The following is a 17,987-nucleotide window of genomic DNA, read 5'->3' on the forward strand; positions in this document are numbered from 1 at the left end:
TGTGTTGCTTTTCTACTGACCTTTACTCCGGCCATCTGGCCCTTCCTCCCAAGTAGCAGGCGGTCTTACCTCCTGATTTGAGATCAGGAACAGTAGGAAGAAGAGCAGACCAAGCAGACGAACCTGCCTTTCTGAGCGGTGAATACATGTTCCTCAGTACTGGGTGCTGAACGTGGTGGTTTTGACCTGCGACGTGAAGCCAACACAGTCACTCATGGCTTTTTATAAGCGCTCATTAAACTGGGGAAATTTTCAGCTCTGGTTTCTGTAAATGTTTTACCAGCCCCTTCCTCTCTTCTCTTTCGTGGACTGAAGTTCCACATTAAATCTGTGGTTGCATTTTCAAACTATATGCCAAGGTGCTGGGGTGCTGCAGCGTTTCCCGGGACCCCGCAGTCCTCAGCATCTCCAGATCCTGCTTGAGCTCTCAGCTTAGGGTAACTGTAGTTTCAGCATTAGATTGTGCCATTTCGGCAGTTGCTGTGTTAAACAAAAAGTAGCCACGATTCCTTTGCTCTAGGGCACCACATAACTTCTCAGACATGGGCTTGGATGGGACAGTGTCACTCACGTGTCCTCCTCGTCCACATGGATTTCCACGTGATCTCACTGTTTTTTTTTAAATCGATCGTGAATGATATCGTAGATGCTAACAATTGTTTTAGTGATTGAAAGTGATGTATTTTCCCCCATAGTGTATGAAATGATGAGAAATGTTATCAGGAAAACTGAACACTTAATATAAGGGTCATAAATATTTTACCAGTATGTGATATGATTTGTGTTAATCTACCAGTTTGTGTTAAAAATCTTTTTTTTTTTTTACTAAAGGTATAGGAAAATGACAATATATTTCTTTTTCTACTAGCCCACATTATAGATAGACATTTTCTATATACAATGGAATATTACTCAGCCATCAGAAAGAACGATTACCCAACATTTGCAGCAACATGGATGGGACTGGAGGAGATAATGCTAAGTGAAATAAGTCAAGCAGAGAAAGACAATTATCATATGGTTTCACTCATTTATGGAACATAAGAAATAGCAGGAAGATCGGTAGGAGAAGGAAGGGAAGAATGAAGGGGGGGTAAACAGAAGGGGGAATGAACCGTGAGAGACTATGGACTCTGGGAAACAAACTGAGGACTTCGGAGGGGAGGGGTTGGGGCATTGGGATAAGCCAGTGATGGGTATTAAGGAGGGCACGTATTGCATGGAGCACTGGGTGTTATACGCAAACAATGAATCATGGAACATTGCATCAAAAACTGGGGATGTATTGTATGGTGACTAACATAATAAAAAAATATTTAAAAAAATAACACTTTCTTGGGATTTAATTTAAATTATTTGATTCCTTGTTGAACTTACCTTCTCAGGACATTCTGCCACCAAACTGTCAGAACAGAACTCCTCCTCCTCTCCTTCCTTCTGATCTAATAAAAGCCTAGGCATTGGTACGTGCCCGTGTGCCCCACTTCCCAGGCAGAGTAGTAGAGGACTTTCCTGGCAAGTGAGTTTCTCTTCTTTTCTTGCCATAGGGTTCCTGGATTTCTCCTCCTGAGCTGCTCCCTCCTTCCCCAGTATCTGCTTGTTTTCTGTTCCAGCAGCCCCTGAGGGCGTAGTAGAGAGTGGCCATACAGGAGTGGATTAAGGGGAAACAAAAGGAGAAAATGGAAAATGTGTGGTTTCTTTTAAAATCATTTTAATATGCGTTGGGAAGACAAAAACCAAGGCGGATAGTGTTAAAAGTAGTGTGAGAACTTCGTACAAGGGCTTGTCGTTCCGAAGCCAGCCAGGGGCAGGCAGGTAAGAATGGCAGCTAAGCGCAGTTCTCCTGGTCACAGCGTGTCTGACCACGTACATGTCAAGTGCAGCAAACGGCCAGATGTGGTTCCCGGCCCTCCTGCAGGCATCAGTGCCAACTGGAGAAGGTTTTTGACACCCAGTTTGCCAACTGCTTTTCCCTACAATAACGGTGAATGAGATCTACTAAGCAGAGACGTTTGGGGCGGATGGAATCCACGAGTGTGTTCGTGAGCAGTGGGAATCTCCTCCCACCACACCCTGGTTTTTCAGAAACTTTAACATATTTCTTCCTCTTTGAATATCAGTCTATTCCTGCTGTTAGGTCGTTTCATGTCACAGAGTTTGAGCTCTTTCTGCGACAGAGACTGAAGTTACAGAGATGGCTAACTCATTTTTATTTCAGGGAGTTTAAGAAGCAAAAGTCAGAGAAACAAGTAATTATGGCAAATGGTGTAAAAAAGGGTTGGGAGACAGGAAAACAAGTGAAATGGAAGTAGAAATGATGGTGCAAATAATTTTTTACAGATTTTATTTATTCATTTGAGGGAGAGAGAGCACAAGCGGGGGCGGGGGGCAGAGGGAGCAGACTCCACGCTGAGCAGGAAGCCCAATGTGGGGCTCAATCCCAAGATCCCCGGATCATGACCTGAGCTGAAGGCAGATGCTTAACCGACAGAGCCACCCAGGTGCCCCATAGGGTACAAATAAGTTTGAATGGGGAACATGGGTATAAGGCAGGATAGTGCCAGAGGGAAGTCATCCCAAGCAGAGGGGCAGAGACTGGAAAGCAGAAAAGATGGGGACTGTTTGCTTGGAATTAAGGCGTGCCTGTGTGGGAAAATCAGTCCCCTGGCTCTTTTGAGCTGTAGAGCCTCGGGGAATTTTTCCCTGAGCTAAGCCCTGGTTTCCTCCGCTATAAAATGGACTTAGAACACTGAGCTCACACCAATCCAAACCCTGCCTAATTTTTATCATATCCATGGGTTTAATTTATTCAAGCCCAGCTGTGCATGATTTCTTTTCTGATTACGCAAAATGATCCCACACCACAACTTGAATTCTTATGGAGGACCTTGGGCCAAGTACACATCTCTCTTCAACTCCTTTACTGTTAATTCATTGTTATCAGAGAGAAGAAGACTTGTCCTGCATAGTTGCAAAGACAGAAATAAGACTGTTAGAAATGATAAAGACTTTTTGCAATTTTTATTTTTAAATAAAGAAGAAAAGTAAAAGCATGCTAACAGTCATGTGACAGGCTTCAAAATAAGGAATGAGTTTTCTGTCTTCAGGGGTATATCACTGACAGGAAGGAGAAGACAGATGCATTTCTTGCACTTTATAAGAGGTTGTGTTTCTCACACTGTCTTATATTGTCAGTAATTTTACTAATAACTAGTTGGTAACTTCTTGGAGAAGAAACGAATTGCCTTAGATTTATTTTATACTCTGTACAATGTAGGACAATGAATCAGTTGCTCATGAATTTTTTTTAATTGTGTTGGCGATGGGATGGATCCCAGAATGAAGAACAGGTCTGTAAGTTCTGGGTCCAAACCAGAAGCAGCAGCACTCGAGAGCTTGTTGGAAATGCAGGATGTCAGTCCCCACCCCAGACTTCCTGGCTCCTGACTCTGCCCCGACACAGGTCCTCGCTGGGTGATGAGGACGCACAAGAAGTGTGGACATGCTGCCCTAGAACCACATTTCAGATTATCTCTTGAGGTGTGAAGCGTCAGGGCTGCCAGAGGATCTGGAAGCTTCGGTCATCCTTGGCTTTGACTTTCTTTTCCATGTTCCGAGGGATTCTAACCACAGGCTGCATTCCCCGTTTGCTTTTATCTAGCCTCTCATTCACTTGTCAACCTCTGGCAAGAAGGGGAAGTCTCAGAATGATTAGGCTTCCCTCTCAGAAAACCACAGAGTTGTCCGTGAGTTTGTTAGGGGGTCTGTGGGAGAAATAAGTTGCCCCCTGCGTGGTTAGTGCGTCCGGGCATGGGCCTCAGGTGGCCCTCTGGGAAGGTGAGCTTCCCACTGTGATACTGGTGTGCCAAGCTAAGACCCCGCCATCGGCTCCCTCAGGCACCCAGCCGGTGATCAGCTGTGGGTCCTACCCAGTTAATCGTGCTGGGGTCGGCTTGAGCATTCTGCTTCTGCCGCCAAAGTCATTGTTTTACCCGACGCTTTCTGTTCCTCATAAAATTTACAGACAAAAGCCAAATGGTGTCGTAGTGTATGTTTAGACTCTTTCTCTCCCAGTCTGCATTATTGCTGCAAGAGGTGCAGAGAGCACATAAAGGTGCTGTTGCTGACTCATGTGACCAGTACCTTCTGTCTGCTGTCTCCTCGTCCTCCGGTAAGCCGCCCGAGGACGGTGTCAGGACAGATTCCACGTAGAGGACTGTCTGATAATTACCACTTACTAAGTGCCCATGTTAGGTGTGTTATGCCTCCTGTGTGTAACCCTCATGACTGTCTGCAAGCGCTAGGTATTACTGAGGCCATTTTACTGGTAGAAAACGGAGTGACAGAGCAGATTTGAGTATGGGAATGTTGGAACTCAAAGCATGTACTTTTTCATCACATCCTAAAGCCTCTGCCAGTCTATAAATAATTAGTTCCTGATCAATCAGTCATTCAAAGCATTGTTCCCATGAGAGTACCTGTTCACAGATCTTTCTAGATTATTTCCATATCTGATTTTCAAACCAGAAACCAGGGTCTCGCTGCTAAAGAATGCAAACAGAAAGACCCATGACCATCACACCAATTCGTCTGCTTATGAAGCTTTCTATTCAGATGTGTGATCTTCCTGCTTTTCCCACTAGCCTCATTCTGAACAGAGTGGCAACGTAATTTTATCAATTTGAATCAATATTTCAAATTAAAAAAATAATAAATTCCTACTAATTATTATCTCATCTAATAGACATTTTTTTTCTTCTTGTCCCCATGTTATTAGTCCAGCTGTTAAACTTTACCCCGAATTTCATTGGTAGCATTCAGTGGATACTTGCAGTATGATGGGATTTTTACGTTAGCCTGCTACTTGCCCCCATGTCTTCCTCTCACCAGAGTATTTTGAAGCAGTTGTGTTGTTTGACACCGGTCTCATGGAATTTCAAAGACTTAAAAACAGATCTTCAAAGGACCTTTCATAGATAAGTATCCAGAGCTACATATATCAAATGACTTGTCTGAAATTCTGTAACAGACAGTTTAGTATGATTCCATATACCCAGAGGGCACATAACCAAACAGTGTTGATGATGCTGGGAAAGAATTGTGAGCTTCTTGAATATATAAATTTATGTCTTTCAATTTGATGGAACATTTATAGATTCAGAAGACATGCAGAATGTTTTGTGGTCCATATAGTACCTTGGATGGCAGGGGTGGGTATTAGATAAGGAAGCAGGAGTCTTAGTTTGAGTAAACAGTTGAACTGAAATATCACTATGGAGTTAGATCTACTGTAAGTGGAAACTACTCTTTTCTCTAATCATATTGGAGATGTTTCTAGATGTATCCTGGAGATAAAAAGAGGAGTAAGACTAGAAATTATTGTGCTGTCATTGCAATTCACAGTGATTGAAATCTACTTAAGTTGTTGGTCTTGATTGAGTAGGAGATGTGCTAGGTACTTTCTGTGTCCTGTGTCGTTTTTCCTACACAGTACCACTAAGAAATGGGATGTGTAACCCACTTCTGGAGGAACTGGCTTGGAAAGTTCAGATTTGATTAGTTTGAATGTTTCCTGGAAGGCAGAACTTAAGACAGTAGGTATAATCAGTAACTGAATTCAGGTCTGACCCCAGTGTCCTTTCTCTTGACCACCACTTCTACCGTGCTGATTTTTATGGCCTAGGATGAACAGAAACAGACCTAATTTACAGTACTTGGAAAAGGAATAATGCAAGTTACCTAAGGGTGAAAGTCTTAGATTTTGCATCTTTTCAATGGCTTTAAAGTTTTGAGAAGTGCTGGTCAGGTTTTTTGAAGATGTCGCTGATTTGGGATGGGTCTAATGTTTTTCTCAAGATTAGCCTGGGGTTATGGGTCTGGGGAACAAAACCTGCAAAGGTGAAGTGTCATTTCATCACATTGTGTCCAGAGTGCCTACTGTCCACGTGACTTAGTGCTGCTGATGTTACCTTGGTAACCGGGCTGAGGTCATATTTGTTGGGTTTCCCCACTTAAAGTTAACCCTTCTCCCCCATGAAGGGTAGAATATCTACATAAATTATCAGAAGATTTTTCTCTTCTCTCCAGTTTATTATTTCAGTCATTTGTTTATATTAGTGTGGACTTATGGATATTTATATGTTTTATACATTTTGGGTTAAAATCCAGTACTGCCTTATTCTTTTTACTCACATTGTTTTAGCTTGGCCATTGGATGTTCTTTCAGTTGGCTCCTCTGCTCCTTTCATATACCCTCATAATTTTTATTGGTCATTCATTCATTCATTCATTCATTCATTCATTTTTGAGTATGTCCTTACTTTCTGCTCTACGAGTTGCTCCAGCATCATCTTGCATACTTCCTACTCTAATCCTGGAATCAGCCATTTCTCCAAGAAGCCCCGGTTCCTTTTATTGGAGAAGGGTGTGAGAGACCAAGATCTGGGTGCTGGTTCTGCTTCTTGCATCAGGTGTGTCCGTGCTTCCAGGTCCTGTCAGCTGACAGAGCAAGGAGACATGTATTCTACTAGCCCATGTATGCATACACATCTGTGCATGTTTCTGTGTGTGACCACCTGTACCCACAGTAAATGAATCAGGAGTTGATACTGATGTCTCCGATTCCAATCCATTACCACAATGTTCATTCTAGCCTCTTCCCCTTGCTTACCTGTAACCTTCACTCCAACACAAGAAGTGTGGCGTCCATCATCCAGCACCCATTTAATTGCTCGAGTCCAGTGTATGTATAGAGTGTATCAGAATCATTACATGTCCCTGCACCCCTCCCCCACGGGAAGTAAGCCTATCACCCAGAGCAGTGCTTATGTGCAGCTTCTGTCACCTTTAGTCTTACAAGCCTCACTCACTTCTAAATTTATTTTACCTCTCAACTTCATAAAGGTGTTTTATATGTTTTTAATGCAGTTAGAATATCTTGTCACATTTAGCAGTACATCTCAGAAGCCCTCAATTTCCTAAATAATATATATATTTTTAGTTTGCATACATTAAAGTTCACTTTTTTGTGCTATAAAGTTCTGTGGGTGTTGACAAATGCTTTGTGTCACATATCCACCATTTCAGCATCCGGCAGAATAGTTTCGGCCCCCTAAAGTGTTCCTACGGCTTCACCTGTTCAACCTTCCCTCCTCCCCTCAACCTGTGTCAACCATTGTTGTTTTTGTTTTTGTTTTAACTCATCACTAGTTTTTTTTCTTTTCTAGTATGTCCTATAATTGGAGTCATACAATACGTAGCCTTTTGAGATTGGCTTCATTCGCTTAGAAACATACATTTGAGGTTCATCCATAGCTTTTTCTGGTTTGTGAGCTCGTTTCTCTTCATGGCCAGATAATATTCCTTTGTATGCATGCACCCCGGCTTGCTTATCCATTCACCCCTTACAGAGCATCTTGGTTGTTTTAGCCACTGTGCAAAAAGCATCAATAAACATTCCTGTGCAGGTTTTTGTGTGGAAGCAAGTGTTCAAATCAGGTGGGTAAATACCTAGGAATACAGTTGCTGGATTGTATGGTAATACTGTGTTAGCTTTGTAGGAAAGTGCCAAACTGTCCTCCTAAGTGACTGTACAGGTTTGCACGCACCCTGGCAATGAATGAGAGCACCTTGTCCTTCACATCTTCACCATCATTTGGTATCTTCAGTTTCTTTTGATTTTAGTTATTCTAACATATATGTTTTAATTTGTAAGTCCCTAATGACAGATGATATAGAACATTTCTTTCCTTTGGTAATTTGCCATCTGTGTAACTTCTTCAGAGAGCTGTCTATTCTTTTGCCCGTTTTTTAATTGGATTTTCTTATTGTTGAGTTTTAAAAGTTCTTTGTATATTTTGGACGTTAAGTGTTTTTTATCACATATGTGTTTTGCAGATATTCTTTCCTTTCCTGTGACTTGTCTCTTCATCTCCTAACAGTGTCCTTCTCAGAGTAGACGTCTTTAATTTTAAGGAAGTTCAACTTACCAATTTTTATTTCATGGATTGTGCTTTGATGTTGTATTTAAAACTTGTCATCGGGGGCACCTGGGTGACTCAGTCATTAAGCGTCTGCCTTTGGCTCAGGGCATGATCCCGGAGTTCTGGGATCAAGCCCCAAGCTGGGCTCTTCCGCTATGAGCCTGCTTCTTCTTCTCCCACTCCCCCTGCCTGTGTTCCCTCTCCCACTGGCTGTCTCTCTACTGTCAAATAAATAAATAAAATCTTTAAAAAAAGAAAAAACTTGTCATCAAACCCAAGTCACACTGATTTCTTGATTTCTTCTGAATTTTCTTTAAGTTTTGTATTTTATGTGAGGTCTAAAATCCATTTTGAGTTAATTTTTGTGAAAGATGTGTCTAGGTTCTCTACTCTGTGTGTGTGTGTATGTGTGTGTGTGTGTGTGTGAGAGAGAGAGAGAGAGAGAGAGAGAGAGAGAGAGAGAGATGTTCATTTGTTCCGGCAGTATTTGTTAAAAGACTTCTTCACTGAATTGTCATTGCTCCTTTGTCAGTGGTCGCTTTGACTACATTTCTGTGGATCAATTTCCGGTCTGTGTCTTTTGTTCCACTATTCTGTGTATCTATTTTTTCCATCAATAACTTACTACCTTCATTATTGTATCTTAATAATAAGTCGAAATCAGAAGCTGTGACTCGTCCAAAATTTTCTTCTTCAGTATTGTGTTGTCTGTTCTGGGTCTTTTGCCTTTCTGTATATTCTCCAGAATATGCTTGTCAGTCTAAAAAGTGGCTCTCGGGGATTTTGATTGGGATTATACTGAGTATATAGGTCAAGATGGGAAGAATTGGCAACTGAATAGTATTGACTGTAACAATCATTTTAAGCATGAGATATTTCTCCTTTGATTTATTTCATTAGAGTTTTATGGTTTTCTACATAGAATAGTTATACATATTTTGTTAGATTTGTACCAAAACATTTCATTTCTTTTGTTGCTTTAATAAATCTTATTATCACTCTGTATTTTTAAAAATTTTTATTATGTATTTTTTTAAAGACTTTATTTTTTAGAGCAATTTTAAATCCACAGCAAAATTGAGGGGAAGGTACAGAGATTTCCCACAGGCCCCTTGCCCCCACGTTTGCATAGGAAAATATGCAACACTTCACAAATTGGTATGTCATCCTTGAGCTGGGACTATGCTAATCTTATCTGTATTGCTCCAGTTTTAGTATATATCTTGCCAAAACAAATGCTGTTAAATTATATTTTATTTTCAGATTTTAGTTGTTCATTGCTGGTATATGGTATACATTGTTGAGTTATTAACTTTGTATTCTGAGACCTTAGTTTTGTGCAGTAAGCTCTAGGAGTTTTTGTTTTGTTTGCTTGTTTGCTTGCTTCGTTTTATTTTGTTATGATTGATTGGGAATTTTTACATGGAAATGATGTCACCTAGAAATAAAATTTTATTTTTTCTTCCACAATCTTATAAGTTTTATTCCCTTTTCTTACTGAATTAGGACTTCCAGTAAAATTTGAATTGGAGTAGTAAGAGTGGCCATCCTTGCCTTATTCCCAGTTGTAAGGGGAAAGCATTCAGTTTTGCACCATAAGTATGATAGTAGTTATAGGTTTTTGTACATTTTTGTTTCAACTTGAGAAAATTTTCCTCTATTCCGGGGCGCCTGGGTGGCACAGCGGTTGAGCGTCTGCCTTCGGCTCAGGGCGTGATCCTGGCGTTATGGGATCGAGCCCCACATCAGGCTCCTCCACTATGAGCCTGCTTCTTCCTCTCCCACTCCCCCTGCTTGTGTTCCCTCTCTCGCTGGCTGTCTCTGTCTCTGTCAAATAAATAAATAAAATCTTTAAAAAAAAAAAAAAGAAAGAAAATTTTCCTCTATTCCTACTTTGCTGAGAATTTGTATCAAATTATGTTGCATTTTATTAGATGATTTTGTGCTCTTTATGATTGTATGATTTTTCTTCCCTTAAGCCTTATTGATGTGGTAGGTCACATTGATTTGCTAGTGTTGAACCAGGCTTACACACCTGGAATAAATCCCATTTGGTCATGGTACTTAATTTTTTATTATATTGTTGGATTGAATTTACTACTGTTTTTAGGAATTGTGCTCCTTTGTTCTTGAAAAGATACGGATTCATAGTTTTGGTTTGTTTGTTTTTCATTTCTTAATGTCTTTAATGGCTTTGGTTATTAGGAGGCCTCATCCTTTTTCCCCTTTGGATGACATATCTCTTCATGGGGAGGTTAGGTATCAGCTGGGCCAGTTCCTTGGCATCTTCCCTATACTAATATATGAAAGAATGCACCAGTGAAACCATCTGGGGTTGGTGCCTTTTTTTTTTTTTTTTTTTTTTTTTAAATAGAGGGATGGGGTGGGGCAGAGCCAGAGGGAGAACCTTAAACAGGCCCCACACCCAGTGCACCTGATGTGGAGCCCGATCTCACAACCCTGAGGTCATGACCTGAGCCAGAAGGGACAAGAGTCAGACACTTAACTGACTAAGCCACCCAGGCACACTGGTGCTTTCTTTTTTGAAAGGTTATTACTTTTTCATTGAAGTTCTTTAATAGACATAACTTTATTCAGATTAGTTAATTCCCCATTTGTGGGATTTGGTCATTTGTATATTTCAAGGAATTAGTACAGTTCACCTGAGTTCGCAAATTTGTGGGCCTAGAGTTGTTCATAATCTTCCTTTACTATCCTTTAATGCCCTTGAGGTCAGTAGTGATGACCCCAATTTCATTTCTGATATTGTTTATTTTTCGTGTTTAGCATATCTAGAGGTTTGTCAATTTTATTGATCTTTTCAAAGAAACAGCTTTTGGTTTTGTTAATTTTCTCTGTTAAGTTTTTAGCTATGTATTTGCTATCCCAGTCATACTGAGGAGATAGGAGACGTGTAGGCAGCTACGTCATCTGTGACAGTTCTTATTTGGGGGATGTTGTCTGGGAGGTGGATCAGGCCAAATCTCTATTCTGCGGTGTAGCCTCATTTTTCTGTCTTCATTTCTTCATAGGTCTTGCACGTTTTCTCAAGTTTTTGCTTACATTGAGCTATTCTTGATCGAGCCTCCTTCTTCCTTCCTCTCTGACTTGAAACCTTAAGTTTTATGTTAGAAATACATAAATATGTTGAATTCTACCTCAGAAAATATCTGCTTATTTAACTTAAGAATGATATTTTAAATTATTGTGTGTTCAATACATTTTTGGGGAAGGTATGTTTAATTTTCTCTTTCATGGAACTCCGATCTGATGTATACTTTGGTTACTAGCTTTGCTGCTGGTGTGTTGTCAGTTTGAAGATCTCTCTAGCCTCAGTTTCCTTGTCCATAGACAAGCAGAATATAGCCCACTTCATCGTGTAGGCATGAAGGTTGGCTGTGGCCCTGGCCTGGCATCAGAGAGAAGTCCTCAGTAGATGCAGCCTTCCCACGTGTCATAGCTTCCTACTGTATTTTAGCCAGAAATCGAGAGTTGGGGTTTCTTTGATGTTATAATATTTATCACTGCTTGGATAAGCCACTTAAATGACTTAACTTCCTTTTGGTATGTAGTAGTTTCTCATTTCCTTTAGTTTTCATTTTGCGTATGATTTCCTTATTTCTTTTTATAGTAATATGGAACATTGCTTTTCCTGAGATCTAAATGCACGTGAACCATGGAATGGGGGAGAATATGATGAATACTGCTAACTTGAACCTCTTTCTTGCAGGGGAAGGGGAGGAGTCACAGCCCGGCCAGTTGGAGTTGGTGTTCCACGAGGGACGCCAGCTTCCAGGGGAGTCCTTTCCACCCGAGGGCCAGTGAGTCGGGGAAGAGGACTTCTGACTCCCAGAGCAAGAGGAGTTCCCCCAACTGGGTACAGACCTCCGCCGCCTCCCCCAACACAAGAGACCTATGGAGATTATGTAAGTGAGGGGTCACAAGGCAGCTATGCTGATCTGCACTGGATGTTGTAACCAAGTACGCACCCTTACTTGGCTGTAGTTCTCCAATATTCAACACAGTTCCACAAACATTTATTGAGTGCTAAATAAGACATGATCCTAGAAGTACAAAAAATGAGAAAACAACAGCCTCTTTTGCCAAGTAGCTTACACCTGTGATGGGGAAGATGAATTTGGGTGGTGGGGAAGTTCGAGCCCAGGATCAAGGAGACATGTATCCAGCTCTTACAGGTTTTAATGTAACATTCCTTCATGTTCCACTCCAGGTTGCCTCTGAGTAATTCAGTCATGTAAAAAAGAATCACATATACCAAGTTGTTTTTACCCTGAAGTGTTTCCTCTTAAGCACTGCTGTTGAATGTGGATTCTTAGGTGAAGTTTTTTTCAGTGAAGAAAACAAAAGTTCCCAATTTTTTTATATTAATGCAAGTCAGTCAGTGTTTCCATTTACCATTCAATAATTCTTTGATACGGTTTATAGACTTAGTGAACATAAAAGAAAGAAAATATATCCGTGGAAACTGGGTAGAGGGGAAGGGCAGAGGAGTTCTTCAACAAGAATACAAGCCCCCTGGGATTCTTCCTGTGGCTTCCAAGTTTAACAGAAATAAAGAAAATAAGTGGTGGATAGATGTTTCATGTTAGTGGTTGAAAGTCTTAAAGAAACAGTACATGAACTGTTCTCAGAGAGAAGCAGTGATGGGTGGTGGGGATGAAGTGCAGGAACCGATGGGTTTTCATGTTTTATATCAGGGAGATCTCTTGCTGGGTGCTCGGCACCTCTCTGCATGGTGTCTGGAAGGCTGCGTTCATTCTCTGGGCCGCAGACAACATCTTCAGCTACATCGGCAGCCACTGCAAAGATCAGAGTCTATGTCCTGGACGTGCTGAACTTTGTGTCATTCCCTGGGTATGCTGTGTCCTCTTGGGCTTCCAGACCTTTGTTGGTGCTGCTCTCTCTGCTCGGAATCTCCTACTTCTTGTTTGTCCTTGTAAACCTAGGTCAGCCGTCGCTAGGGAAAGTCAGAGGAGGCAGGAACTGCCATACTGAGCATTACTACCGGAGTCACATGTCTCTCTCCTGCCTACACAGGACTTCTGGAGGGGCAAGGATGGTTAGCTTCTCTCTCTCTATGACTGGCAGAGAGTGGATCCTGGGAACTCAGTGAATTTAACAAATAAATCCCATAATACTTTCACCATTTTGCTATTCAGTTGGGGAAGGATGTGGCCTCTATCTCTTCTCCTTGTTTTTTTCACAGTTTGACATGTTCCTGTGTCCTAATATTCTGACCACACTGACAGTAATGATCATGCCTCAAGCTCTTCCACAAATGCTGTCTCTTGAGAATAGGCCGCAAAGGGAAGAAAGTGCTGTTTGGTTTCTTTTAGGCCCAGTGTCTGTTGTTTCCACCTGGGCTTACGTCGAGTTCTCGTAGGTTTGCATTAATGTAGTTCTGGCTAGATGGTGTCGCCGTAACCATCAGGCAGAGGGTGTGGGAAACCCAGATCCTCAGCCCCACTGCACCATCTGTGTGGTGTGAGTCAGGCAAGGTGCTTGTCCGGCTTCACAGCCCCATTTCAGAAAGAGCTGTTGCCTTCTCTCCATATATTAATTCACCTTTCCACTCAACAAGATGGATTGAATTCCCACTGTGTGAACAAGACACACATGTCCTCTGTCTCTCTGTGTACACTCTAGTGAATCTAGAATGAAATTAGATGAATACAGGGGGCGCCTGGGTGGCACAGTGGTTGTGTCTGTCTTCGGTTCAGGGCATGAACCTAGCATTATGGGATCGAGCCCCACATCAGGCTCTTCCGCTATGAGCCTGCTTCTTCCTCTCCCACTCCCCCTGCTTGTGTTCCCTCTCCCACTGGCTGTCTCTATCTCTGTTGAATGAATAAATAAATAAAAATCTTTAAAAAAAAATTAGATGAATACAAATAAACATTTCTTGAAAGGTTCAAGTCCAGGGAAAAGGGGGGAGAAATTTAAGGCACTTTTTTGTTTTGTTTTGTTTTTTGTTTTATCTACTTGTAGCTCTGATTTTTTTTTTTTTTTGGTAAATGATGAGAAAAACAATTGATTTGGAAAGTATTCTGTTGAGTTAATTTACTTCCCTTTCCATTGACTACCATGGATAATGGGACAGTGGCCGTGCAGAAGAATACGTGTGTCCTTTCAGGGGAAGACAGGGTTTGAGAGCTTCAGGGGGAAAGGGAGCCTTCACCGTTTGGGTCCCACACTCACCTGGCAGTCCTCCAGGCGCTGTCACTGTGGCTGCAGTTCCAGCATGGTGGCCTCTTACTGCCACACCGCAGTATAGCCTTCAAGTAACCGACAGCCGTGATTGCTGTCCTCGTTTGAATTTATCTGGAGTGCAGCATTGGCAATTGTTGTCACAGTCATACAACAACTCTTGTACATGTGACTGCTTTCTGAGCGTGCTCTAGGCGGTAGGACACACACACAAGAGAAATATGACTGACTCTTGAACAACACGTGTTCCAACTGCATGGGTCCACCCGTATGTGGATTTTTCTGATAATAACGGTATAGTACTATAAATGTATTTTATCTTCCTTATGATTTTCTTAATATTTTCTTTTCTCTGGGTTACTTTATTATAAGAGTATAGTATGTAATACATACAACATACAAAGCATGTGTTAATCAACTATTTATGTTATTGGTAAGGCTTCCGGTCAGCAGCAGGCTATTTATTAATAGTTAGGTTTTGGGGTCATCAAATGTTGTATGCAGATTTTCTCTTCATGGGAGTCAGTGCTTCTAACCCCTCATTGTTCAAGGGTCAGCTGTACTGTCATGAGTACACCCTCTTCCCCAAGTTGAATTACTGTCATGAGGAGTTTGGATTATGTGCTCTGCCTTTTCCTCTTGATTTGTATCTGTTACTCCTGGGAACACTTATTGAAGTTAATAGCCAAGAACAAGGATTTTCCCCATTTTGCCTAGCATTTTGCAAGCCTTCTACACTGTTGCAGGGAAAGCTTCAGTAGCTGAACACGGTACCTAGCAAACAGTGTTGGGAGCTGGTGTGAGGAGGAGACACAGTCCCCTCACCTCCGCGGCTCGCCTCAGTAGCTCTGCCTCTCAGGTGTGTTCTTTGGACCTCATCTTCGTTTCCTGACCCAACTGGAATTTAATTTTTTACTTCTAGCCCTTCTAAATATAGCTTTGCTGTGTCTGGCTTATTCCCAGACATTGGCCATTGGTTCTAACTGCTTGAAATCCTAAGGATTATTCACAAAGCATGCTTAGCTTTGGAGCATGGGAAGGAGAAAACACGCAAACTTAAAGGAAAATTAAAAAATCTGTAGGACTTTATATGAGATGGGTTTACTTAAATGGTATCCAACTTAGAAAGCCTGAGATCCTGTAACCCCCCAAAACAGTTACTCATTCATGTGGCAAGTGGGAAAGTGGAAGTTGATCTTTTTTTTTTTTTTTTAAGATTTTATTTATTTATTCGACAGAGATAGAGACAGCCAGCGAGAGAGGGAACACAAGCAGGGGGAGTGGGAGAGGAAGAGCAGGCTCCCAGCAGAGGAGCCTGATGTGGGGCTCGATCCCATAACGCCGGGATCACGCCCTGAGCCGAAGGCAGGCGCTTAACCGCTGTGCCACCCAGGTGCCCCTGGAAGTTGATCTTAAACTAATTATTGCATTAAACTGGGATGATCATAAAGTAGCCTCTAGACTCCTGAGAGTACGGATCCCTCACTTGCCATTCACCCCATATTCCCAGCGCCCAGTATGGTATCTGCACGTAGAAGGTCTTTAATAAATGTTTGCTGAATGAATAAATGAATGTGCTCAAGACTGAGTTTTAAGGGGCGCCTGGGTGGCTCCGTCAGTTAAGCATCTGCCTTCGGCTCAGGTCATAATCCCAGGGTCCTGGGATCGAGTCCTTCATCAGGCTCCTTGCTCAGCAGGAAGTATGCTTCTTCTCCCTCTGCTGCTCCCCCTGCTTGTGCTCATTCTTTCTCTCGGTCTGACAAATAAATAAATAAAATAAAAAATGAGTTTTTTTTAAAAAATTGCCATGTGTGGAGAACCCACACCAGGTGCCTCCTGTGTGGTTTTCATTTTTACACATTTAGCAATTTGTATATAACTTAATTATTAGCATATAGCCATAGAGTGCCATCATTAGTATACATCTGTTTCTCAGCAGATTATAAACTTCGAGGGAAAAACACTGTGTCTCTAGCCAATAGCATACTTTCTGGCACATTATATGCACTTAGTAAATCTTTACTGGATTAGAGACCTGATAAGTTTTCCTAACGAAGGTTACCATTGATCTTTTCCAAGTCATTACTGTAACCATCCGGTGGGAAGCAGTGTGATAGTTGGCATTTGCAAAAACATCTTGCCTTAGTTATCCTTGTCTTCTGATGTTCAAAGGGCAGTTACAGGTTACAAAGAGATAAGACTAATTCTGTGTAGCTCCTGAAAGTAGTAGAGTAACATAATTCTATCTCAGTATAAGAATGAACTTTCCAGAGCGATGTAATATTTAATGAGAAACTACTCTCCACAAGGCACTTTCATATGTGTTATGTCATGTTCTTCTCATAGCCACTCAGTGAGATGTTATGATTCTATTGTACAAATGAGAATTTAAGGTTGGGGAAGTTAAGTGTCTTGCGTAAAGTCACATGGCTGATAAAGAAGGAGCAGATGTGGGATTCAGAATTCAAGGCCTATATTCTATCTCGAACAGTCAGTGCTTTATTCAGAACTGTGCGCCAAGAGCTGAGATTAGAGGCTCTTCTCCTCTTTGGAGAAAATTGCAGTGGGTACCGCATCTTGCCTCCTCAGGACTGGGGGGGGGGGGGCGGTGACAGGAGATTGCGTTAAATACCCCTGTGGCTTGGCTGTGTAACCAGCTGCTGGTGTGAAGCTACCTTAAGTAGATACGTGGAAATTGAGAATAATTAGGAAAAACAGGATGGGATTAGGATTTTTAAAATAACAAATGGCAATATTATTGTATTTATCAGCAAAATGAAAAGTACCTTTTTCTTTAAGAGTTTCAGAGCATCTGTAACCCTAAAAAAGACTTGTCATTCCTTTGGAACTCAAACATGTTATTTTTAAAGATCCTCCTTGAAATACATTCATAGTGATAAATGTTTTATTTCTGTGAACTTGGTTGGTTCTATCTAACCAATTCAGTTTGCTTTTCATTTTAACTTCCATTTAACATTTATTATCTGAGCACATTATTTCCAGAATAAAAAGCAAAAATCATATCAGTTGCTTATTTAAACAAAAAAAGGGGGTAACGTCCTATTCCTTCAGATCCTGCCACAGCTGCTGCTTTCTTGAGAAAGCGCATATTTCAGTCCTTAAAATACCCCATATTCTTGAGCGTACGTGCCCTAGCGTGAAGGCATCCGGCGTAGCGTGAGGCTCAAACACTCAAGGAGCGGCGTGTGTTACCATTGTCGTACGTAGTTTCAGGACGCCCGTGACAAGAGTATGCTTGATTAGCCCCAGTGAAGACGCCTGATGTCTTGCCGGTATTTGCTTGTCAAAATGTGCCTGTTGAAATTTGACTGATTTTTCTCACGGTGTGTTTGTGAAGATATTTGATCATTTATAATGTCACCTGAGCCAACTGTTCTTCTTCACGGTCTCTGTCACGGAACACTCCCTGAGCATGTGTCCTTGAGAAGAGCATCTGTTAGCAGATAAATTTGTTGGTCTGGGAGGCGATGAGTGTTAGGAGAGGGCAGGTGACGCAGTGGCCGTGCGTGAGGAACAGACTCGCCGTCGGGGAGACCAGATCCTCCCGTCAGTGAATGCTCGTCCTTTAAGAATACCTCTAAGGAAACAGGAAAATTCCACATGATTAGCTTTTTTTCCAGGAGAGAAGAAAACAGATAATGGATATGTTTTCAACCATTTGCGAATAAATTGGGACCTTCTGCTCCACTTTTAACTTAGTAAAATTAGACATAATTACTGTAACTTCTCATCTCTTTTTTGAGAACAAAAAGTACC

General features: G+C 41.5%; 1 protein-coding gene and 1 non-coding gene across 4 annotated transcripts in view; one reads left to right on the forward strand and one right to left on the reverse strand.

Annotated features, from left to right (window-relative positions):
- Positions 1-17,987, forward strand: part of KHDRBS3 (KH RNA binding domain containing, signal transduction associated 3) — a 185,546-nt gene that overhangs the window by 106,130 nt on the left and 61,429 nt on the right. For all 3 annotated transcript variants that reach the window (XR_008957876.1, XM_057308077.1, XM_026495373.4), the window contains one exon: positions 11,713-11,908. Coding sequence is in view for 2 of the 3 variants with exons in the window: in XM_057308077.1 (XP_057164060.1) it covers positions 11,713-11,908 (196 nt within the window). In the remaining variant the exon portion in view is untranslated. The remainder of the gene's footprint in view (positions 1-11,712; positions 11,909-17,987) is intronic.
- Positions 9,115-9,219, reverse strand: LOC113253094 (U6 spliceosomal RNA). The gene has a single exon (XR_003315235.1). It is a non-coding gene; the product is annotated as a U6 spliceosomal RNA (small nuclear RNA).

The sequence above is a fragment of the Ursus arctos genome, unplaced genomic scaffold (genome assembly GCF_023065955.2).
Source record: "Ursus arctos isolate Adak ecotype North America unplaced genomic scaffold, UrsArc2.0 scaffold_6, whole genome shotgun sequence".
NCBI classification, from domain to species: Eukaryota; Metazoa; Chordata; class Mammalia; order Carnivora; family Ursidae; genus Ursus; species Ursus arctos.